Below are 26026 nucleotides of genomic sequence, written 5' to 3'. Positions count from 1 at the left end.
TTAAATGTGTCTTCATACTGTGATTGTAAAGGTTTGGGGAAAGGAGGAGAACCTGAAGGACTTACTGTCAGACGTGGCCTCAGGCAGCTTGCAGGACGGACAGTCACCTGGGGTCTATCTGTGTGAGGACCCCATCTGTGGCATGCAGGTACAAACACACCACACACACACTGATATGATGGCTTCAACAAAACAATGTACTAAATCCTGAGTGCGCGTGCCTTCATCTTGATTTCCCTTATCAGTGAAATCCAAATGTGTCTGCAGTTACCGTGGTTAAAGGATTATGGGTTTGATACAAGCACATATTTGTAATCCCCCACTAATCTGGCATAATCTCATCAGTAATGATACCCCGTACTAAAACACACACCTCATCCTCCCACACCAGCGGGCACACTGGATATGTGTTAATTGAAAATGCCAATCATTCCGCCCGCATGCATGCAGGGTGCCGTGCAAATCTAAACGACCACTACCTTCTTCCTTTTCTGATTCTCTCTCCCTGACTCATCATATCTATTTCCTGTAGCTCCAAAACCAGTCGGAACTGCGTGCTCCCACGCCGGAGAAAGCTGCCTGGTTCCTGGATGCAGCCATCGCGGCTCGCCACAGCAGCCAACGTCCCAACGACACCACCGAAGAAGACCACAGGAACTCACACATGCTGTTCACATTACACATTTACCAGTACCGCATGGAGAAGACGGGCAAGGGAGGAAGTGAGTGCTTCTCATGTTATAAAATATATAAAAACACCTTCTTGTTCGACCACAACATCCACTACACTAAGTGAACAAATACAGACCTCCAGTACTGGTTAAAAAATGTAGGACTAATACAGTCAACAGCAGACCTGGGCCGCATGCGGCCCGTTAAGCTTTTCAATCCGGCCCACTGGACATTCCCAAATAATTTTTTTAGCTTTTTAATATGGAAACTGTAGCTGCCATCATGATGTGCTTTCAAATTACCGTAAGTCTTGAAATATACAAAGTATTTCAAATCTTGGAATCTGCGCTTTTGCATTATATACAAGTTACTTTTGTCAACAAAGTCAGAGCAGTTCAGATGAGGCACCAAGGAGTGTGGGTGGGGAGCGTTTCCACTAAGGATGATGTTCGAAACCGGTTCTACCGATTGATTGATAAGAAAAGAACTGATTCCATGGATTCAAATCCCTTTTTGAGAACCGGATCCCGTTATCGAAGCCACTATACCGTATTTTCGTGACCATAGGGCGCACCGTATAGCACCCGTAACTGACACGGCGCCTAGTTACGGGTGCTATTTCTGTAATTAACGCATATATAAGGCGCAGCGTATTTTGGGGCGCAGGCATGGTTAAACATACGCTATCTTAAAACATACGCTAGCATGCATCGACCCTGTTTTAAAAAGGCAGCAGGAGCAAAGCCAAGTTCGATTGTACTTCATTGATGTATTTATCAATGTACTCACATTATTTTTTGATCATTCCTTTTCCAATATATCCATTTTAGTCCTCATATTCCATGGCCCGAAATGAAGAGCTGGGCAAGTTCTCCATTAAACACGCCGGATTCCGTCTCCTCATTTTCAAAGTCAGTCTTATTGCCCATTAGCATATCAAGCTAGCACAACAGTAAAAGCCGACTTCTCTTGCCCCGTTGAGCGTATGGATTCGCTACCGTGCTGGTCCCCTTCTTCTCTACAGTGGGCTTCACCGGGATGTCGAAAGTGAGCGGCACCTCGTCCATGTTGGTGATGTGTTTGTCGGCAATTTTTTTATTTACAACGCACATAGCAGCACTATATGCTCACTGGGGGCGTGCCTTTAGCGTCCTCTCTCACCTGAAACCTTCACCCTTTAACGTGCGCTTGCTGTCCTCAGTCACATCCGCTTTTCTTCCATATAAACAGCGTGCCGGCTCATACATATAACAGCTTTGACTTTTGGAACTCAGTGCACACACAACAACCTATCTGGATTCGATAAGGAATCGGTTCGATAAGAGGATTCGACAATGGGTTCAAACTCGACAATTTCTTAACGAACATCATCCCTAGTTTCCACAGAGGGTTTCCAGAGCAGCCAGCCTGAAATGCGGGTTTTCGGGACAGACACGGAAGGAGATTTTTACAATAAAATTCTAAAGCTTAGTGAAGTATCAGATATATCAGATTGCAGGTGATTTTTTTTAACCCTTCACGTTCATATTTTGCTGTTTGTTGCATTTTTGTTGAGTTTCACTTCAATTTAAAATATATCGATCGAGAGGCAGTTTGACGTTCATATGTTGTCAATATTCAGTGATTTATCATTCAAAAATAATATTGTAAATCCTACATTCTTTATTTTCATGTACATTCTGGGTGTCTCATTCAGTAAAAAAAAATAATTAATTAAATTCCGTTTTTTAAGGCGGTCTGTCATAACGTTTTTAGCATACAGAGAGTATTGTGATGTTTTTCATTAGTGTTCCTAAAAATAGATATACTGGCCCCCCAGACACATTTTTTTTTCTCTAAATTTGTCCCCATGAGTCAAAATAATTGCCCAGGGCTTGTCAACAGGGTTACACAAAATACAAACAAAACTAGAAAGATGAACGTATCTGTTACATTTTGGTGAAGATCTGGATAAAAGTGCCTTGACAGAGGTCTGTGCTCTTAGTTAAGTGACATTATGCCCTTATAGTATTGCTAAAACAATTCAATAACGGTAGCGCTGGCCTTTTGCACAATATTGTAGAGGAGACCAGTGTTGCGATCTGCTGCTCAGATCTTCACGTGTTTGTTTTTTCATTCTCAGTTTTTTCATTCTCAGTCCATCACTATGGTTACACATCAGTCCACCTGTTAGTCTCGCCCCGCACACCTGCTACTAATTTTCACCCTCCTATTTAAGCTCACCTTTTCTGTTTACTCATTCTCGGATCCTAATTTGCCCACGCGCATCAGTGACGACTCTCATCATTCGTATGTATTTTCTCGCTAGCTCTCACGCCAAGCCACTTTATTGTCTAGCTTTCATGCTAAATGTTTTGTTTACTCTTTTGTGTCCTCGTACCAAGTTTTAGTTTTCCTTGTTTTATCCTAGCTTTCACGCTAGCGTCTTTTGTTTACTTTTTCTCTTTACACCAGTATTTTTGTTCATAGACTTTTGTTATTAAATAAATACCTTATATCTTACCTTTGCTGTGTTCTGCTTCGACGCATCCACGGGAAAACTACACCGGCATTACCATGCCGAAGAAGAGTCTTCACAGTAGGATCCGAGCATCAAGTCGTTTTTCCGCGTCGAAACCACGGGAGGAACCCTTCGACTTAGGGTTGTGGTTGGAGCTCATGGCTTGGGAGCAGGAAAGACTCGACTGTGGGCCTGAAGTCTCCTCCGAAGCCGTTCGCGCTGCCCCGAAGAAGCGGGGGGTCCAGTGGAGAGGTCCCCCGCGCGGCAGTAATGTTCCAGCACCACTTATTCCTCCCCATGGACACAGCAAGTTTCACCCCGTCCAGGATTCACCCGTCATTACCGGTAATCCTGCTCGTTTTTTTTCAAATCATTCCTTAAGCTGCCATGACACTTTTTCTGACACAAGCGATGACGTCATTTGGGGAACGCCCACCGGTGACGCAACACCGGCCTCTGTTGATGACATTTTTTCAGAAGATTTTTTTATTGTGGACGATATATCTCAGCCCTTTTCCAAAGACTTGGACAGTAATAATACTTTCACACAGTATCAGGACATTTATATTGATTCTAGTCACCCTCAGTATATTGTTAATTGTCAAGATCAGCCTCCCATTACTTTGGCCCCGCCCACATCTCAGCCTATTTCACGTCCTACCCCCACGTCACCTGATTTTGAAACTGACCTAGAAAAATATAGTCCTGCCTGGATGGACGAGTGGTACAGGAGAGTTTTGATTGAACTGGAGCTGGAGGAGAAATTTCTTGCTGCTCAGAACAATCCTCTCCTCATACAGACTAATGGGGTGGAGTCTGCCCTCCTCCAAACCTCCCACCGCCCGCCCTTACGGTCAGCCTCTATCCAACGGGACCCCGTCTGGAATCCGGGTCTCGAGGGGAGGGCCAGTATTACTACTAAGCCTCCTAGACCTCCACCACCGGTGTTTACCCCTGTTATACCACTACGGCCTCCTAGACCTCCTTCACCGGTGTTCTCCCCGGTCAAGTCACGCCCTCTTAGACCTCCTCCACCTGTGTTCCGTCTGTGCCCTAGTTCTAGTTTTAGTCACAGTCTCTCTCAGAGTTCGAGTCCCAGCCTTCTTCGTAGCCCATGCTCTAGTCCTACTCGTAGACCGACTTGTAGACTGAGTCGTAGTCCAAGTCCTGGTCCGAGTTTCCGTTCTGATTCTAGTTGTAGTCCTAGTTTTTCTCGTAGTCGTCGTAGTCCTAGTTCCACTCGTAGACTGATCCGTAGTCCGAGTCCTGTTTCGAGTCCGGTCCCGAGTCTTGTTTCTTGCCTTTGTAATATTAGTACTGATTCCCCTCGTGGTCTTAGTCCGAACCCTAGTCCTTACCCAAGTTCTTGTCCGAGCCCCAGTGTTACTGTAAGTCCTAGTCTTTGTCCTAGTCCTTGCCCGAGCACCAGTTTGATTGTTAGTCCCAGTCCTTGCCCAAGCCCTAGTTTGACCGTTTGTCCTAGTTCTTGCCCAAGCCCTGGTATGACTGTAAGTCCTGGTCGTTGCCCAAGCCCTTCTCAAAGCACTAGTGTGATTGTAAGTCCTGGTCCTCTCTCAAGTCCTTGCCCGAGTCCTAGTGTTTGTCTTATCACTCATCATAGTCCTAGTCCTGCTCACAGCCAGTCCCCTAGTTCTCCTCGGCAGACCCCTGTGCCTGCTCCTCGGCTGAAGCCGACACCTGCTCCTCGGCTGAAGCCGACACCTGCTCCTCGGCTGAAGCCGACACCTGCTCCTCGGCTGAAGCCGACACCTGCTCCTCGGCTGAAGCCGACACCTGCTCCTCGGCTGAAGCCGACACCTGCTCCTCGGCTGAAGCCGACACCTGCTCCCAGTCTGGTTCTCACACCAGCACATGACTCTGACCTGGTTTTCACGCCAGAATTAGACTCTCGCCTGGTTTTCACACCAGAAAATGTTTCTAGCCTTGTTCTCACGCCAGTTTCAGACTCTAAACTGGTTCTCACGCCAGCACGAACTCCAAGGCTGGAGCCCACTCTAGCACCAGTTCCTAAGCTGGAGCCCACTCCGGTACCAGCACCACGACAGGTACCGGTGCCAGCTCCGTGCCGCCAAGCACCGGTGCCAGCTCCGCGCCGCCAAGCACCGCCGACGACGGGGCTGGAGCCCACACCAGCGCCGACGACGGGGCTGGAGCCCACACCAGCGTCGACGACGGGGCTGGAACCTTCACCTGTGTCGACAGGGCTGGAGCCCACTCCAGTGCCAGCTCCTCGACAAGCGCCGGTACCAGCTCCACGCCGCCAAGCACTGCCGACGAAGAAGCTGGAGCCCACACCGGCGCCGACGATGAGGCTGGAGCTCACACCAGTCACGACTCCTGCGGCTCCCAGGCCGCCTCCGACGACTCCTGCGGCTCCCAGGCCGCCTCCGACGACTCCTGCGGCTCCCAGGCCGCCTCCGACGACTCCTGCGGCTCCCAGGCCGCCTCCGACGACTCCTGCGGCTCCCAGGCCGCCTCCGACGACTCCTGCGGCTCCCAGGCCGCCTCCGACGCCTTCTTCGGCTGCAGCACCCGCATCATCCTCGCCAGCTGCACTCGGGCCTGCTTTGGCTGCAGTCCCCGCACCCTCGTCTGCTGCTTCCAAGCCTGCTGGGATTTCGGTGCTGAGGCGTCGTCCACCACGTCGATCACGGGCGTGGCCTCTGCGAGGTCATCCTCCTCGCCAGACACTCCCTCCTCCATGTCGGCCACGGATGTGGCCGTGCCCGGGTCGTCCGCCTCGCCGGGCACCTCATCCTGCGATGCGGCCACTAATGTGGCCTTTTCGAGGTCGCCCGCCAAAACTTTTTCGGCAGCAGCGTTCCACCCGCCGCCGCCACATGATGTGTCCTCGGTGGATTCGGGGACATGCGATCTGGCGACCCTCCACCGTGGCCTCCCTCCGCCCTCCCTTCGTTTGTGAACTTTCTGGTTTTGGGGAGGGGGTTCAAGTTTTTGTTTGTTTTTTAAGACATCTGGTATCTGTCTTTTGTTGGGGGGGAATACTGTTGCGATCTGCTGCTCAGATCTTCACGTGTTTGTTTTTTCATTCTCAGTCTGACCCGTTTATTTCCTGTTTTTGTCCATCACTATGGTTACACATCAGTCCACCTGTTAGTCTCGCCCCGCACACCTGCTACTAATTTTCACCCTCCTATTTAAGCTCACCTTTTCTGTTTACTCATTCTCGGATCCTAATTTGCCCACGCGCATCAGTGACGACTCTCATCATTCGTATGTATTTTCTCGCTAGCTCTCACGCCAAGCCACTTTATTGTCTAGCTTTCATGCTAAATGTTTTGTTTACTCTTTTGTGTCCTCGTACCAAGTTTTAGTTTTCCTTGTTTTATCCTAGCTTTCACGCTAGCGTCTTTTGTTTACTTTTTCTCTTTACACCAGTATTTTTGTTCATAGACTTTTGTTATTAAATAAATACCTTATATCTTACCTTTGCTGTGTTCTGCTTCGACGCATCCACGGGAAAACTACACCGGCATTACCATGCCGAAGAAGAGTCTTCACAACCAGACCACTTATAGTGTGCTGTTCAGTATGGTGGCAACTGAATGGTTCAGCCCCAGGCAGCCTTACTGAACTATATTGGATTAAAAGACTCTAAAGGTGATTTAAGGGTGTTATTTAGTGTTTAGAGGGCTAAACATTTCACTTACAAAGTTGCAAACTGTTTTTATTGCTCTATAAAAATATTTGATTTATAAATCATGGTTACTACTTTACGGAAATGTGTTTATCATGTCCGCTAATCCAGGGACGACTGTAGTTTGTCAAAATGTTAATTACATATTGGTCTATCATCATGAAACATTTTTTCAATGCTCTGATGTATTACCAACATTGTCATCATTTAGCCTCCATTCACAATTCTTGTAGTTGAAGTGAAATACGCTTTTTTGTTTTCGTACTAAATATCAGTGATTTCTAGTGACAACCTTCCCTTAAACTTCCTCCATGTTGGTTAACAGTTTCACTTTCTCTCAAACTCTTCTTCATCCTTACCACCTTGGCCAGTGTCGGGGGGTCGCAGTCGCCTCCATCTGCTGGACCTGGGCAGCTGCGACGTCGGCGTACTGGGAGGTGGAACGAGCGGCAAAGGCAGGGAAAACTCTTTGCCCGGCTCGGCGCCTTTGTGCCTTTCCCTGTCAGCCCTTGGCAACGTCATCCTGGCCCTGGTCAACGGCAGCAAACACATCCCATACAAGTAAGCTCCAGCAGCATGGAAGGTGCTTTAACACAACATAAATAGTACATAATAACTTCTCGCTAGAGATGTCCGATAATGGCTTTTTTTTGCCGATATCCGATATTCCGATATTGTCCAACTCTTAATTACCGTTTCTGATATCAACCGATACCGATATACACAGTCGTGGAATTAACACATTATTATGCCTAATTTTGTTGTGATGCCCCACTGGATGCATTAAACAATGTAACAAGGTTTTCCAAAATAAATCAACTCAAGTTATGGAAAAAAAGGCCAACATGGCACTGCCATATTTATTATTGAAGTCACAAAGTGCATTAGGTTTTTCAACATGCCTCTAAACAACAGTTTGGAGTTTGGGACATGCTCTCCCTGAGAGAGCATGAGGAGGTTGAGGTGGGCGGGGTTGAGGTGGGGGTTGAGGGGTAGAGGTTGAGGGGTAGGGGGCGACAGGGGGTTTATATTGTAGCATCCCAGAAGAGTTAGTGCTGCAAAGGGTTCTGGGTATTTGTTCTGTTGTGTTTATGTTCTGTTACGGTGCAGATGTTCTCCCAAAATGTGTTTGTCATTTTTGTTTAGTGTGGGTTCACAGTGTGGCGCATATTTGTAACAGTGTTAAAGTTGTTTATACGGCCACCCTCAGTGTGGCTGGTGACCAAGTATGTGTTGTATTCACTTGTGTGTGTGAAAAGCCATAGATATTATGTGTCTGGAACGGCACGCAAAGGCAGTCCCTTTAAGGCACACCCCCAATATTGTTGTCTGGATGGAAATCGGGAGAAATTCGGGAGAATGATTGCCCCGGGAGATTTTCGGGAGGGGCACTGAAATTTGGGAGTCTCCCTGGAAAATCGGGAGGTTTGGCAAGTATGATTGGGAGACGTAACTGCTCGGCACTTCTCCCTACGTCCGTTAAATTCATAAATTTTACTTTTTGAAACCGATATCGATAATTTCCGATATTACATTTTAAAGCATCTATCGGCCGATAATATCGGCAGTCCGATTATATTGGACATCTCTACTTCTTCCTGCTGGGAATGTGGCGGTAGCTTGTATTTCTGTAATACCATTTATGCAAATGAAAAATGACGAATTGGGCGGTGCACTATCCACTTTAGCTGCCAGATGACAGTAGCGTGTTGAATATCTTAAAATGTGTGGTAGTTCCAACTTTGACCACAGTGTCAGCTGCTATGTGGACTGGCGCTTCCCATCATTTTCAGCAGACTGCATTGCAAAATGATTAACCGTCCTTTTCCTCTTACGCGAGATCCCCCCAGAGATGGGGTCTTATGAATCCCTTCCCTACTATAACTACTGCATCTTATTTGAAAGAGTGTCCTACACAGGGTTAATGGTAGACTACTACTTGTGCGCTCTAGTAGAATAAAGAAACTCGCAGAGCTGTTTTTCCCCTCCAGGTTTTAGGAACTCAATGTCATAAACAACACCTGCTGTTGCATATTCATCACATTAATTTCTGTGCTTTGGTGATGAGATCTAAAAGGAGCTAGAAAGATAAACAGAGTTAGAGAGAGGCAAACAAAAGGCAAAGGACAAAAGAGAAAAATCTTCAGTATGCATGTACATGCAGTCACAGTATATAAACTTCCTTCCTTTCTCACCACTTCTTGGGACTACAAGACGGTGTGCACCACACCGCCTTAATTAATTCACCAGAGCCTGCATTCATACGGGAAATAGAAGCAACAGGCTTTTCAGTCCTATGACTATCAATGATGATCAGGATGCTATGCAATGATTTTCATAAATCTTACTCAAATTTGATAGTCATGTGTGTACCAAAATGTTGACTTTACAGCAGTACGATTGAACTGGAGGCCCCGAAGACCAACCAAGCCAAGGATTGGCAACATACTGTACCGGTCCCCCATTTCAGTTTAAAACGTGGGAGAAAAACATTTTTTGTAGCAAATCCCTAAAAACACTGGAGTGTGCTTGTTGTATAGAGGAACATGGACCACTGTAAACACATTGGCCAATCCTTGCATTGACATTTCAACCTTGCTGGCAAACAGAGATCACTGTGGTCCAAACTTGTGATTTACATAACTGATGCGTTCCTCAAGGCACCACTTTAAGTCCTCTTCTTTTTGGCAGTTCAATCAATCAATCAATCAATGTTTACTTATATAGCCCTAAATCACTAGTGTCTCAAAGGGCTGCACAAACCACCACGACATCCTCGGTAGGCCCACGCAACATTTTTTTGTAACGTGATTAATATTAGTAAGATGTTGCTGTAGCTTGTTTACTTCAGATGTAGTCGGCATTATTTTAGTTCTTTAGTTGTAGTCGTGTTCCACAAAGTTGCATTTAATGTCCCCTCTTTTTCATTATTTGGGCTATTCAACAGGTGGCCTGTGAGTGTAGTTCAAAGAAATTGTGAAAAACTCACGTCTGGCCCCCTGGTCCTTAGTTTCTTGAATATGTACTATCTAAAAGTTACAGTGGATGTTTTGTAGAGAAAATTGAGCCCTGTGAGAAAATTTCAAGTTAAAAAAACAACAACATTTTAAAGTCACATACCGTAAACCAGTGGTCCCCAACCTTTTTGTAGCTGCGGACAGGTCAAAGCTTGATAATTTGTCCCCCGGCCCGGCGGGACAAATTATCATGAAAAAGCTAGGTTTTTTGGGTTGGTGTACAAATTGTAAGTGTATCTTGTATTTTTTATGTTGATTTAATAAAAATAAAAAATAAATAAATAAATTAATTAATTAGTTAATTCTTCTGCGGCCCAGTACCAATCGGTGGTTGGGGACCACTGCCGTAGACCATCAAATGTAAACACTGTAACAAATGTAAACATAAGGTACAAAAATCTATCAGTATTTGACAATCGAAATAAAGCTAACGTTAAGAAATACTAAAGCCGGAAAAATAGTCAGTGCTACCAGAAAGAAAATGAATAAAAAATACTAATTACAAAAATATAAATTATATCTTTTTTGGATGAATGGATGGAAATCACAATTAATCCAACTTCAAAAGTCTGACTAATCTGATTAAAAACTAACTATTTGACAGCACTAATTTATATCTGCAACATCTAATATTAATATTATTCCATTACTATACTGAGGAGCAGTCAATCTGATTTATGGGGTTTAAAAACAGCACCACTCGGCGTGTCAAAAAAACAAAAACATTTTGAGCTTAATCGCGATTCTTATTTGTAACGATTCTTAATCGTTAACAAAATGTTTTTAAATGGATATATATATATATATATATATATATATATATATATATATATATATATATATATATATACATATCCACTATTTTTTTCCAATCTGGCATGTATAGCTACTCATGCAAATCCTATTGTTGATGTAGATGCCTGTATCTTCTGTACAGATTTACCTTAGAAAAGAAAAGTGTTAGATACTTCTCTTCTTGCCTTATTTGTATTTGACTTTATTAAATGTATGGGTAGCATTTTATTAAAGAAAATCAGTTTTCTTTTAAATAATATAAAAATTGATCAGAGCTGTTTATCTATTTTATGGAGGAATATAGTTAATCATAGAACTGACATCAAATTTTATTTAAAAAAAGGTATAGATTTTGAATCGAAAAGTGTTTCAAATCGAGAATCAATTCCGAAACTAATCATTACCCCCAAGAATCTAATCGAAGTGTTGGGTGCCTAAAGACTAACAGCCCTCAGCACCACCGTTAAGTGTGTTCATCACAAAAACAACACAGTGAGGTTTTGCCAAATTTTCATCCACAAATACAGTCAGGTGACCCCACAGCATGGCCGGCTCTACGCAGGGGCAAGAGGGGGCAGAGCCCCCTTAAATAAATGTCTTGCCCCCTCAAATCAAAATTTGAGAAAGCAAATTTTAATAAACTCACAAAATTACTACTTTACAAGTTGACAAAATTATCTGCACTAGCGGAAAAATCTGCCGAAAAAGGGACACACACGATATAGTAGTGTCGGCTTCCCTCTCATCCCTCCCTCCGCTATTCAACATTCCACAGGCTGCGCAGCAGACACACACCCGCACACACACCTCAGCCCTCAGTAAACATCCAATCACTGTTGCAGTAGGAAAGTAAAAGAAAAGGAAAAGTTGTCTACATTTATCATATACTTGTTAGGATGGGTGTATTTGTGTAGTCTTATCTGTCATTAACACGTTTATCGTCGCGGACTTTCGGTGCTACGGAGTTCCTTTTTTTTTTTTACAACTTGACGAGAGCAGTGACAGCGGAGGCTCTGAGCAGCAGTGGTTTGGAAGGCAGAGAGCCTCCACTGTCCCTGTAACAAGCTACAAGTCATTTATGATGCTGTTAATGACGGTAAAAATGAAACATAAGGTATATATCCTGCTTAGCAGTCCTCCTCTGCTGTCCTCTTTTCAGAGCGGAGTCCCTAGCAACGGCCCGTTTTACTTAGCAACGGTCTGGCAATCGACTGCTGGAATTCTTTTTCTGTTGTTTTTCTTGTAATTCTACATAATCAACCTTTAATGTTTCAATCTACATTTTGTAATAAACAAATTATAAGTTTCATTTGATATGACCAAGACACCTAAAAACAAAAACACAGCCGTTTTCATCAATTTACAAGCAAGTGGGCAACATTGGAGTGAATGAATTTTGTGCCCAGATGAGTGCCCACGTCCACTGCATGTGACAAACTGAAGACAAGTGACCTGTGTCTGACAGACCCCTACGTAAAGCCCCGCCCGCCCCGCCCCAGGCTGTAATCCTGTACTGTTGTTGTTTTTCTTCATGTAATCACAGCAGGTTTTTTCTGTTGTTGTTCAAGCTTACTTATTTTCTGCTCCAGCTTCCAGCAGCTCACAAAGATAAAGTTAATGCTCTGTAATGCATCCATTTTTCAGAGCATTTAAAAAGTCTAGTCCTGGCTCCTGCATGTAGTAGTAGCAATGATGCTACTGCTATTACATCAGGGACAGCAGCTAGCAATACTGCACCTTTAGCACCAGCAAGCACTGTTTCTCCTGCACCAGCTCCCTCCGTCCCCCCAACAAGCGCTCCCCCAAAGCAGCCTGCTCAGCTACAAAGTGACTTAAATGGTAATGCACCATCTCAGCCAATACTGGGTGGCTACCCAAAGCGTGCATTTGGTACAACATTAAGATCATTCAATCCTGCCTGGTACTGCACACGACCATGGCTAGAGTATTCTGTGGTGCGAGACACCTGCTCCTGTTTCCCCTGTCGGAAATATGGCAGCGCTGTTAATGTTTCCCCCCCTGAGGGATTGCCACCTTATTGTTGTCAGGGGGTTTGCGTGCCTCAGTGACTGTAAGAGCTATACCAGTGGGAGCTTAGTCTTCAGGTGGGACACCCAAGTTGGACAGGTCTGAAGGTAGAGGCCTGACAAAGTGCAATCCACTACTCCAGGTTGGGGTTGAACACATAGCTAAAGACCCATTTCAATGAAGAAAGCATCGTTACTATAAGCACAGAAAAAAAAGTGCTGGAGCATGATGTGTACACATGATGCCCCCTTCACATTTCTGACTGCCCCCTCATATAAGCATGCCTAGAACCGACTCTGCCCCACAGCATGTCTTATATTTTTGTATACATGACACGTACGCAAGAACTAAAATATGTACACTAATTTAGTGTGCCCTGCTCTTAAATGAGTGTTAATGAATACATCAGAGAAAGGGAGAGAGGGAGTTTAGAGATGGACGAGGAGGCTTGGGTGAAGCTTGCTGCGGCAAACGGGGGGGGGGAAAGAGAGTAGGAACACACGGAGTAAAAAGAGGAGGTCAAGACTGAAGAAGTGTGTGTTCCAAGAGATAAGCCCAAAGGCTATGTGTTCTTTAAGTAAGGGGGACAGCAGCATGAGATATGTGGGAACAAAGCTGTGTGCAGGACCCAGCGCGTGCACACATGCACCTAATGTAGTCACAAAACCATGAATGCTTCTTGTGTACGGTGTTCTTTTTGTTCTGCTTTGGGAGAGAGATCATCTGTTTTCTAATAATAAAGTGTGAAAAATAATTTAAATTATTTTTCTTATTGATGCATTACTTAACCCCTCATGTGACATCATCTGATTGGTCATACCTTTGTGCTCTGAAGGGACAGCCAGCTGACCATGTTGCTGAGGGAGTCGCTTGGCAACATGAACTGCCGCACCACCATGATCGCTCACATTTCGGCCTCTCCCGGAGACTTCTCGGAAAGTCTCTCCACCATCCAGCTCGCATCCCGGGTCCTCCGTATGAAAAAGAAAAAAAATAAAGTCACCGTGGTGAGTTTTAGTCAAACGGTCCATTCGCATGGTAGATACCTTGGTCCCTGAGTGGCCAATATGAGGTGCTGCGGTGAAAAAAGCTTGTTACTACAGAACACTGGGACAGCGATTGCAGAGTCAAATGGATGTATCTCATAATTGAGTTATGCCATATTACTCTGTTCATTGTTTACTATTTGGGGCAGTGGCGGTTTCCGCCCTAAGTTGCCAAGGAAACGGCATAGCTCGCTAGCGCCAATACCACTCCTTATAGGGCTGGGGACCACAAACGATGCCAGAGCAGAGATCCCATAAATTCTGCATGTGGCCACACCAAAAATTGTGTTTGAGTTACCAAATGTTATTAAGGTTACTTTGTGTCCTTATTACCAAAGGTTTGTTGATTTTACACTGAATTTATGTGACTTAATTTGTTGCGTTTCAATTTTGTGAACTGATTTATTTATTTTTTTACAGAATAAAAACAGTGAGCAAATGCGTGTGTTTTAAAATTCACTGCAGAAATATTCATTGCTTCTAAACTCAAGACCCACTTCTGGTAAATTAAAGGCCTGCTGAAACCCGCTACTACCCACCACGCAGTCTGATAGTTTATATATCAATGATGAAATATTAACATTGCAACACATGCCAATGCGGCCTTTTTAGTTTACTAAATTGCAATTTTAAATTTCGCGCGATGTATCCTGTTGAAAACATCGCGATATGATGACGCGTGCGTTTGACGTCACCGGTTGTAGCGGACATTTTTTTCCAGCCCGATCCAAGCTATAAGTAGTCTACTTTAATCGCATAATTACACAGTATTCTGGACATCTGTGTTGCTGAATCTATTGCAATTTGTTCAATTAATAATGGAGAAGTCATAGTAGAAAGATGGAGGTGGCAAGCTTTTAGCCTTTAGCCACACAAACACAGTCGGTGTTTCCTTGTTTAAAATTCCCAAAGGTGAAGCTTAACTATGGAACAGAGCCGTTAAGCGAACATGGTTCCCGACCACATGTCAACCGGCAGGTTTCGGTGAGAAAATTGTGCTAAAAAGTCGGCTCTTACTGTAGACATGTGCGGAGCGTGCGTCCTCCTGCAGCTGCGTGGCTTTCCTCAGAGACACTGGTGGTCACCACACCCGTGGCCACACCCCTCCGACTTTCAGGCACCATATAATCTCACTAAAACACTATTAACACAATAAGCAGATAAGGGATTTTCCATAATTATCCTAGTAAATGTGTAATAACATTTGAATCGCTCCCACTGCCCTTGCTTTTTTTTTTTCTAGTCCTTCACTCTCACTATCCTCATCCACAAATCTTTCATCCTCGCTCAAATTATTGGGGAAATTGTCGTTTTCTCGGTCCGAATCGCTCTAGCTGCTGGTGGCTATGATTGTAAATGTGAGGATGTGAGGAGCTCTACAATCAGTGACGTCACGCGCACATCGTCTGCTACTTCCGATAAAGGCAAGGCTTTTTTATTAGCGACCAAAAGTTGCAAACTTTATCGTCGATGTTCTCTACTAAATCCTTTCAGCAAAAATATGGCAATATCGCGAAATTATCAAGTATGACTCATAGAATGGACCTGTTATCCCCGTTTGAATAAGAAAATCTAATTTCAGTAGAGCAAAGGATTGTTTCTCAGAACCAGCCAATGAGGTCTCAAGTGATATATTTATAAACTGAATTTTAAAAAACACTGTAGTTTTACAAGCTGTATTTTTAAACAGAGCTATTTTGCTCACAATTTTTGATTTAATGAAATCGTCAGCATAATTTAATGTAAAAAAAATTCACAAAATTCAAAATATTTAGTTATCTTACTTTTGTGTAATTCAGAGTGAAAACCCACACTGGTAGTAAAGATACAAATTAACCTTCACAATGTATGATTAATTACATACATTTTAGTTGATTCTTGTTAATCAGAATAATGTTGATTCTTGTTAATCAGAATAAACTAATTAGTGTGTGTTGGCCCTGCAATGAGGTGGTGACTTGTCCAGCGTGTACCCCGCCTTCAGTGCAGCTGGAATAGGTTCCAGCTCCCCGCAACCCTGAAACGAACAAGCAGTAGAAAATGGATTTTATTTCTAACAAAAAACATCTCATAGAAAATAGGTTAGAGTAATCCACTTGCCAAATCTTTTGTTACAGTATAAACTCTGCATTCTTGTTAAAAGTATGTTTCATTTCAAAACCTCATAGATTTTTTATGTAATTTACTCCTCTGTAAACTGTACATGAAATATGTTGTGTTTGTCTGTCACTGTCATTGTCCCAGCAGTACACCTCCAGCTCCTCTGGAGGAGAGAGCTCCTGCGAGGAAGGTCGCATGCGCCGGCCCACCCACCTGCGGTCCTTCCACCACCGCGGAGACCCTGGCTCGGACCTCCCGCTGCTGCGCCTGTCCAGCGACCCGGATGAGTACTCCAGCAGTGAGCAGTCATGCGACACGGTCATCTATGTGGGTCCCAACGGTGCCGCCGTGTCAGACAGAGAGCTGACAGACAATGAGGGTCCGCCAGAGTTTGTGCCAATAATTCCTGCCTTGCTGCAGGCTAAAACATCAGAGGCGCAGCATCAGAGTCAGGTGATCATTTAGATTTACAGTAGCTTAGATCCAAAATGGATGAAAATAGGACTGACGCCTTGAATTCTGGTTCACCAGGTGCAGCCAGAGAGCCAGGAGCAGCATGAAGGTCCATTTCAGCCCCAGGCTGCACAATCCCTAGTGGGACAGTCTTTAGCCCCTGTGCCTGAGGAGGGGGCCGAGTGCCTAAAATGTAACACCTTTGCTGAGCTGCAGGAGAGACTGGACTGCATTGATGGCAGTGAGGAGGTACAGAAAACTACTGTAGTCATGTATACTAGTACAGTATTCCTATCTCAAGTATTAGAATGACAAAATATAACTGCTTCCACTTTTCTGGGAATAGTTTTCTAACAATGTTGGAATCCGTTTGTGGGAACCTTTGTACATCCGCAAGGTCAAAGGTCACTGATGTTGGGCCATCTCACTATTTGCATAACGTATTTTAAAAACAGATTAAATTTCACAAAGTGCTGCACAGTTGTTAAAATACACATTTAAAACCTGGGTTAAACACATGGTCTTGATTCGGTTCTAGACTCTAGAATAAGAAACAATACATTTAATAACATAAATACAGGGTCACCCAAAAAAAAACAGAACCCACAAATCTTTAAATTAATCTTATGTTCATTTTACAACTTTGTGCATAAAATATTTGCTAAAACATGTATAGGTCAACCAAATAAAATTTTACGCTGAGGCCTATTTCAACAAACCATACACTGTAGTAGTTGAAGGAGCAGCGGCTCTAGTCTGAACCTCTCCCAGATGACCGAGCTTCTCACCCTATCTCTGAGGGGGATCCCAGACATTCTGTCGAAGAAGCTAATTTCTTGTATTGTATTCGCTACCTTGTCCTTCCGGTCATTACGCAAAGTTTGCGACAATAGGTGAGGGTGGGAACAGAGACTGACCGGTGAAGAGGGAGCTGAATCCAGGAGGCCTGAACAGACCAGTACAGTGACTGCATCACTGTCAATCTCACGTTCCATTCTTCCCTTACTTGTGAATAAGACCCCGAGATACTTGAACTCCTCCATTTGAGGTGGAACTTCACTCCCAACCGGGGGTGTGCAGTCCACCCTTTCCCGACTGAGAACCATGGCCTCAGATATGGAGGTGCTGATCCTCATCCCAGAAGCTTCACACTCGGCTGCAAACCGCCCCAGAGAACGCTGAAGGTCCCAGCCTGAAAAGCAGAGATGCGATCTTCTGGTCACCAAACTGCAAAACCTCCACACCATGACAGTGACAAAATATCCTTTCCATTAAAATAATGAACAAGACCGGCGACAAAAGGCAGCCCTGGTGGAGTCCAACGTCCACTGTGGGCATGTCTGACTTACTACCAACACGAACCAGACTCCTGCTACAGTTGTACAGGGAGCGAATGGACGGTTCCCTGGTGTGGTGTTTCGGGCATGTCCAGCTTGGAAGTGGCATTGGGGAAGACTTAGGACACATTGGGGGGACTATTTCTCACAGCTGGCCTGGGATCGCTTCGGTCTCCTCCCAGGGGAACTAGAGGACGTGGCTGGGGACAGGGAAGTCAAGCCATCTCAGCTCAGGTTGCTGCCCCCGGGACCTGGGCTCGAATAAGTGGCGGTAAATAGATGGCTAAACTGTAGTGCAGCCAAATTTTCAGAAAAAGTTTGGTCGTGCTGCATCAAAAAGCAGAATTTTCGACTGCTTTCGAAAGTTCAGAGAGTATGGGCCTGAGCAACGTTTTAATTTTTTAAATCCCTAAGAGGAATGTGTTTGAGTGATTGACAACTTTGCTGAAAATTTTGCGCGACATATTCAAGTTTTCTTCCAGTACCGCAGATCCCATTTGGAGCATATTTCGGAAAGAACATGTATTTTATACAAAGTTACAGTGATAACTGAGACTTTGGGGAATGATTGTACACAGACTGAATTTAAAGGTCCTTTTTAGGATTTGATAAATTTCTTCTGGGTCCCGGTCTTTTTTTTTGGGTCTGCCTCTTAAAAACACATGATTTCAAGCGACTGATGAGAGTTGCGTGATCTACTGTGCCTAATGCAGCAAGATGTAAAATAATCAAAAAGGCAGAATCAACATTAAAACATAGCATGTAAATCAAGATTAGACTTTAATTTTAAAAGTACAGCTTTCTGTATTTTTTCTTAAATAGAAGGAAGCTTCAAAATGGTCGAAAATGATAAAACAGCGGGATCTACAAACTGTAAATTAGTTTTTGGAGCTAAGACTCCACAACAGTTTGCTTAAAGTAATTTGGAACATGTCCTGAAGCTCAACTGCTGTTTCTGATTTCTTGGATGTGGGGGCCAATGACAGCCCAGACGTGCTTGACCAGACTAGGAGACTTTAAGTCAGGCAGATTTGAGCTATGATATAATTTTGTTGAGCGACAACAGAGACAGCGGCTCTAACTGTTTGAAAGTGAATGGAAAGGTGACAAAAAAAAGAAGGGTCAAAAGATGGGAGAAAAATTATAAAACGTACCGCTAACAAGGTTAAGATGTTTTTCACGGACCTGTGGCCAAGTTTCTAAGAATGTGGTTTGGGGTACATTAAAAAAAAAATCAGTAGTTTTGAATACATTGTTAATATTATTTGTAATTATGTCAGAAAAGTATTTGTTCTTCTATGACTTCAGACTACCCTGATACACTTTCCAAAAGTCTATAATTATAGCATGGTCAACATAAAGCTTATCTTTCTTCCCAGGGTTACAACAATTCAGTTCAATCCCGTATGTGCAATAGTCATGTTTTTATTTTATACAAAATCTCGAAAGTTTATATAAAAAGGTATAGGTTGATAGTTGAACAGACTACGAGACTTTAAGTCAGGCAGGTGGGAATTGGTGGATAGGTGGGAATAAAAGTGCTTCATATCTCCTACCGCAGTGAAGCCACTTCCAAACTGCTCTGCTGCTTTGTAATTAATTTAAAAAGTAAACAAAACACAATAAATGGGCTAAAAAAAACAAACAAACATGTTTTTAGACACTTAATTCTTGAGGAAACCGTTCGGCCAAAATATAAAATTGAAAAGCATGCAATGCTATATTAGCAATTGCCTCTATGCTGCTAAACTGAAGCAAAAATATTTACAAAGCACATGTAGACTTACTGCTATATAGAAGTTTAGCACAGACAAAGTATAATTGTATCCTTTAGGTAATTCAGTCCATCAAAGTAGAACAAGCAAGCTCCTGCAGAGCATGACAACCATATTATTGATTAGCCTGGAGTGATGGGTGGCCATAATCATGTGCCACTCCCGCCCCCCTTGTGTGTTTAGCGTAGAGTGTTTATGCCAGGGGGCAGCGCTGTTTCGGGCATGTCAACCTCTGCCTTTCTGCACTGACACCTTGCCGCTCTCCTTAGTGAGTTCTAGTTAACCCCAAAGGCAAATTAATCCAAAACAGGGTTTATAAGTGTTCTTCTCTGTTGTTGAACTGTTAAATCTATTTTTGTGCTCTATTCCGCTAAGGTGACCAAGTTTCCCTTTGAGGAAGTTCCAGCCAGTAAACTAGGTTCCACAGATCCGTGCTTGCTTTTCCCGGGCTCAGTTGTTCCTGCTGAACCTGACTCTGCTGCTCCGACAGATACCGAAGCCAAAACAGGTACATTCCTTCATTATAATGCAACAATACTCATACCAATCAGTTCAATAAATCTATACATGTACTCCATAATAAGATCAATTCAAAATTGCTTCAATTTAACAAACTCAATCTCAGGGTCTTCACCTACTCAAGGAAATGTACTCCAGCTATCTTCGCCCTCGACAGCCACATTAAGGAGAAAGACCAATGACCAGCAGTTGCAGGACATAAAGGAAGTGGTGGAGGAGGCTGAGCTGGCCCAAAGCATGATCCACAGTCTGGCTCAGAGTTCCGGTACTGCGGCCCTCATTGCAGGGAATCGGAATGTCACGGGAAGCAATACCTCTAACCCTCTGCACAGGGCCAAGGCCTCACACCTGCATGACAGGTGAGACAAAAGCAAAGTATTAGAACACCACGGTGATTAACTAAATGAAGGTAAGGAGTTAATTTTTTCATCCTTGTCTGTACAGTCGTGAAAATCTGACCATGGGAGGTAATGCTGAAGCAAAGACACGCCCACTTGGTTCACCACGCCTCGGCATCGCCAGTCTGACTAAAACTTCAGAATACAGGTATAGCCATCAATAATCATGAATGACCAAGGACAATTACTCTCAGTAAAGACACCGTCTTTAAAATGATTATCATAATGTTAAATATTACAGTCTCTGTTGTCTGCAGGCCTCCATTGTCGCCTTCACAACGATGTAAAGTGCACACTCAGAAGTGTGTGATACCAGCGACACCCCCACTGTCTTCACACACTTTGGCTCAGGACGGACAAATCACAGAATCTTTAAACTCTGACAGTATGACTCCCTACATAATACTCTAATTTCCATTTGACTGGCTGACAATTTCCTTTAATTATCATTCTTCTAATCAAACGTGTTTCCCACAATTCAGACAGTTTGGCTGCAGACAGTGGCCGCTCCTCCACCGAGTGCCCACTGTCTAGAACTTCTCCTGTGGGTATGAGTCCCCAAGTCAAAGATTCCATTCCATCGCTATCTGCCAGCTTGGGTTCAGCCGAAACACTTTGCGATGATGAAGTCCCACCCATACCCTTGGATACACACAGGGATGGTGGGTGGAATTTTTAACTTTTCTTATAATGAGTAACTTACTAGTTTGGGGGAAAAAAGTCCAAATTAAGAAGCTCCTGTCTTGTCCACTGCAGCATCCATGCCAGCTGGACCTCACCTGCTCAGTGAGGAAGTACTAGTATACACGAGGGATAGCAGAGGAGAGGATGACTTCCACATTGCAGCCCTCATGGCCACACAGAATCTGACCTGTCGTCCAATGAGCATCATCAGCTTTAATAGCGACAGCTGCTCCGCGGACGCCCTTGCTTCAGACTCACATGCCTCTGCAATTCTCACAGACTCTGTGCAGGACGGAGGCGCAGAGAACTATCATGCCACTCCAATAAGCTGCGGGGTTACAGAGGTGGTGGCCAAGGCAGAGGTTAGTGGGACTGAAACACACCTTTTTCTAGGTTTGGATACCTTGTGATGGTTGCAACTAAAAAGAGCTTTTACTACTCAAAGAAAAAACGGTTTGGATACCTTGTGATGGTTGCAACTAAAAAGAGCTTTTACTACTCAAAGAAAAAACGGTTTGGATACCTTGTGATGGTTGCAACTAAAAAGAGCTTTTACTACTCAAAGAAAATGTTCTATAATAGTGTTTCTGTGGAAATCTTGTCCAAGCTTGTCTTTACATGGACCATTTGGTACAAAAAAAGAGCCCTCCTCAAACTGTCCCTACAAGGTTGGAGGCAAGGTGTAGCCCAAATACAGATTCATTAATTAATGTCATTCTCCACATGTACTAGCATAAACATACCAAATAAACATGAATTTGTGGTCCTGCCCAGTCCAAAAGATGAGGATTAAGAAGTCGAGGACAAAATGATCCTTCTAGCATATTTATGGAGTCGATTTTCCTTTTTAATCCCCTACAGGTGGCGATGGCCAAGCTGCGCATGGAGGGCGAGGCTTTCGTGTCCCCCATCTCCTCCTGGATGAGTGATCTGAGTACGTGCAGTGAGGCGGATCAGTCCCTCCACAGCTTCAGCCTGTCCCAAAGTCAGCAAGGGGAAGCCCTGGCTGAAGTGAATTTCTCTTGCGGATTGGAAGGGTTGAGAAGAGGAAGTCTTGAAGTAGAACTGTCAGAAAAAGAGAGAGGAACTCTAACCAAAGATAGTCTGCGGAAACTGCCTCCATCAATGGCTAAGACCACCATTCAGTCCTTAACGGCACTTGGGCACCTCCCTACATTCAAGACCCCGATCAGTACTCATACATGTGTAGCTAGCATATGCTGCTCATCGTCAAAGCCCACTGTGATGAACACACTCCCGTTAGCTTCTTTCTCCAGTGAGATATGCTTTGAGGACCCCTGGCTGAAGCGGGATGTGGATGACAGCTATTCAGGAGAGAAGCCAGTAGCTGGAAATGGGAACCTTCAAAATTTCAGCAGAGATGGTAAGAAAATAAACTTGCCAAGGCCCAAGCAAGATTTGCAAGGGCATGTCCTCTCTGAGCTGCAACCTTATCGTGGTAGAGGAGTTTGCGTGTCCCAATGATCCTAGGAGCTATGTTGTCCGGGGGCATAAAGCCCCCTGGTAGGGTCTCCCAAGGCAAACAGGTTCTAGGTGAGGGATCAGACAAAGAGCAGCTCGAAAACCTTTATGAAGAAGAAACATCATGGACCCAGATTTCCCTCGCCCGGACGCGGGTCACCGGGGCCCCCCTCTGGAGCCAGGCCCGGAGGTGGGGCACGATGGCGAGCGCCTGGTGGCCGGGTGGGTCACCCCTCCAATGGGCTCACCACCCATAGCAGGGGCCATAGAGGTCGGGTGCATTGTGAGCTGGGCGACAGCCAAAGGCAGGGCACTTGGCGGTCCGATCATCGGCTACAGAAGCTAGCTCTTGGGACGTGGAACGTCACGTCACTGGGGGGGAAAGAGCCTGAGCTAGTGCGCGAAGTCGAGAAATTCCGGCTGGATATAGTCGGACTCACTTCGACGCACAGCAAGGGCTCTGGAACCACTTCTCTCGAGAGGGATTGGACCCTCTTCCACTCTGGCGTTGCCGGCAGTGAGAGGCGACGGGCTGGGGTGGCAATTCTTGTTTCCCCCCGGCTCAAAGCCTGTACGTTGGAGTTCAACCCGGTGGACGAAAGGGTAGCCTCCCTCCGCCTTCGGGTGGGGGTACGGGTCCTGACTGTTGTTTGTGCTTATGCACCAAACAGCAGTTCAGAGTACCCACCCTTTTTGGGAACGCTCGAGGGAGTACTGGAAAGTGCTCCCCCGGGTGATTCCCTTGTCCTACTGGGAGACTTCAACGCTCACGTTGGCAACGACAGTGAAACCTGGAGAGGCGTGATTGGGAAGAATGGCCGCCCGGATCTGAACCCGAATGGTGTTTTGTTATTGGACTTTTGTGCTCGTCACAGTTTGTCCATAACAAACACCATGTTCAAACATAAGGGTGTCCATATGTGCACTTGGCACCAGGACACCCTAGGCTGCAGTTCCATGATCGACTTTGTAGTTGTGTCATCGGATTTGCGGCCTCATGTTATGGACACTCGGGTGAAGAGAGGGGCGGAGCTTTTTACCGATCACCACCTGGTGGTGAGTTGGCTGCGATGGTGGGGGAGGATGCCGGACAGACCTGGGAGGCCCAAACGCATTGTGAGGGTCTGCTGGGAACGTCTGGCAGAGTCTCCTGTCAGACAAAGTTTCAATTCCCACCTCCGGAAGAACTTTGAACATGTCACGAGGGAGGTGCTGGACATTGAGTCCGAGTGGACCATGTTCCGCACCTCTATTGTCGAGGCGGCAGATCGGAGCTGTGGCCGCAAGGTAGTTGGTGCCTGTCGGGGCGGCAATCCTAAAACCCCTTGGTGGACACCAGCGGTGAGGGATGCCGTCAAGCTGAAGAAGGAGTCCTATCGGGTCCTTTTGGCTCATAGGACTCCGGAGGCAGTGGACAGGTACCGACAGGCCAAGCGGTGTGCAGCCTCAGCGGTCGCGGAGGCAAAAACTCGGACATGGGAAGAGTTCGGGGAAGCCATGGAAAACGACTTCCGGACGGCTTCGAAGCGATTCTGGACCACCGTCCGCCGCCTCAGGAAGGGGAAGCAGTGCACTATCAACACCGTGTATGGTGCGGATGGTGTTCTGCTGACCTCGACTGCGGATGTTGTGGATAGGTGGAAGGAATACTTCGAAGACCTCCTCAATCCCACCAACACGTCTTCCTATGAGGAAGCAGTGCCTGGGGAATCTGTGGTGGACTCTCCTATTTCTGGGGCTGAGGTCGCTGAGGTAGTTAAAAAGCTCCTCGGTGGCAAGGCCCCAGGGGTGGACGAGATCCGCCCGGAGTTCCTTAAGGCTCTGGATGCTGTGGGGCTGTCTTGGTTGACAAGACTTTGCAGCATCGCGTGGACATCGGGGGCGGTACCTCTGGATTGGCAGACCGGGGTGGTGGTTCCTCTCTTTAAGAAGGGGGACCGGAGAGTGTGTTCCAACTATCGTGGGATCACACTCCTCAGCCTTCCCGGTAAGGTTTATTCAGGTGTACTGGAGAGGAGGCCCTGCCCCAAGTGGAGGAGTTCAAGTATCTAGGAGTCTTGTTCACGAGTGAGGGAAGAGTGGATCGTGAGATCGACAGGCGGATCAGTGCGGCGTCTTCAGTAATGCGGACGTTGTACCGGTCCGTTGTGGTGAAGAAGGAGCTGAGCCGGAAGGCAAAGCTCTCAATTTACCAGTCGATCTACGTTCCCATCCTCACCTATGGTCATGAGCTTTGGGTCATGACCGAAAGGATAAGATCACGGGTACAAGCGGCCGAAATGAGTTTCCTCCGCCGTGTGGCGGGTCTCTCCCTTAGAGATAGGGTGAGAAGCTCTGCCATCCGGGAAGAACTCAAAGTAAAGCCGCTGCTCTTTCACATCGAGAGGAGCCAGATGAGGTGGTTCGGGCATCTGGTTAGGATGCCACCCGAACGCCTCCCTAGGGAGGTGTTTAGGGCACGTCCAACCGGTAGGAGGCCACGGGGAAGACCCAGGACACGTTGGGAAGACTATGTCTCCCGGCTGGCCTGGGAACGCCTCGGGATCCCCCGGGAAGAGCTAGACGAAGTGGCTGGGGAGAGGGAAGTCTGGGTTTCCCTGCTTAGGCTGTTGCCCCCGCGACCCGACCTCGGATAAGCGGAAGATGATGGATGGATGGATGGATGTTCTTTTTTTGTTAGTAGAGTTGACAACATAACTTTTTAAAGTGGTGACAAATACTTTATTCACTGTTAGTCCTTAATTAAGTATCTGTGATGCCTCCCTAAAAATGTATCTGCATTGTCCTTTGGCTGTGGATTAAAATCTTTTGACTGGATTGTTCATTTTTCTGTCAGCAGTTGAAGATCACGGGGGATGTAGTTCTGGCGCAGAGGTGGTATCATCTCCAGATTCCTTCAAGAGAGTGGTGGATGGTTGTGAGATGGTTGCTGGTATACTAGTCCAAGGAGCGGCTTTGACTGATAACTACAACCCAGAAATCCACCGCACAGCCAGTCTCCCTCGTGGCTGGAATCGTCTGAACCGCTATGACGGCTTAGACAACACAGAGGACTACGAGAAGACTATCGGTGCCACCTGTTCAACTCCCTGCAGTCCTCGTGCCACACTTGACCGCCGGGGATCGACTGGCAAACAGGGTTTTTTCTCCCACAAGAAGGGAGGGATTCCGCCTCTGCCTCCTGTACGCAAGTCCAGCCTTGATCTGCGGAACAGGGCAGTCAGTCCACTTCACCAACACCTTCATGGAGTCTCCATGCTGTGTAGCTCTACAGATGATATGGTGGGATCTGGATGTGGCAGCAGACCACGAGGTCCCGGCACAGACAGCAGTAAACTTTTTAGTGCCAAATTGGAGCAACTTGCAAGCAGAACTAACTCTCTGGGTCGAGCCCACAATAGTTCCCACCACTATGACTGTTTCTCCTTAGAAAGAGGAGGGGGTGGACTCAAATGTGACGGCAACATGTCTCGTACAGGACGCAGCCTCACCCGTGCAGGATCGGTCTGTTCTCCATCTGGAAACAATTTTGGAGGAAATC

General features: G+C 45.6%; 1 protein-coding gene across 1 annotated transcript in view; it reads left to right on the top strand.

Moving 5' to 3' along the window:
* LOC133535506 (kinesin-like protein KIF26B) overlaps window positions 1-26026 on the top strand; it is a 123212-nt gene that overhangs the window by 73457 nt on the left and 23729 nt on the right. Inside the window, exons 8-21 of the mRNA XM_061875397.1 lie at window positions 32-148; window positions 533-722; window positions 7223-7412; window positions 13527-13698; window positions 15985-16290; window positions 16369-16539; window positions 19778-19910; window positions 20028-20280; window positions 20366-20467; window positions 20577-20704; window positions 20802-20981; window positions 21076-21365; window positions 21865-22387; window positions 25322-26026. The exon at window positions 25322-26026 is cut by the window's right edge and continues 197 nt beyond it. Of these exons, the coding sequence (XP_061731381.1) occupies window positions 32-148; window positions 533-722; window positions 7223-7412; window positions 13527-13698; window positions 15985-16290; window positions 16369-16539; window positions 19778-19910; window positions 20028-20280; window positions 20366-20467; window positions 20577-20704; window positions 20802-20981; window positions 21076-21365; window positions 21865-22387; window positions 25322-26026 (3460 nt within the window). The remainder of the gene's footprint in view (window positions 1-31; window positions 149-532; window positions 723-7222; window positions 7413-13526; window positions 13699-15984; window positions 16291-16368; window positions 16540-19777; window positions 19911-20027; window positions 20281-20365; window positions 20468-20576; window positions 20705-20801; window positions 20982-21075; window positions 21366-21864; window positions 22388-25321) is intronic.

The sequence above is a fragment of the Nerophis ophidion genome, linkage group LG02 (assembly GCF_033978795.1).
Source record: "Nerophis ophidion isolate RoL-2023_Sa linkage group LG02, RoL_Noph_v1.0, whole genome shotgun sequence".
NCBI lineage: Eukaryota > Metazoa > Chordata > Actinopteri > Syngnathiformes > Syngnathidae > Nerophis > Nerophis ophidion.
This window is presented reverse-complemented; position numbering and strand designations above follow the sequence as displayed.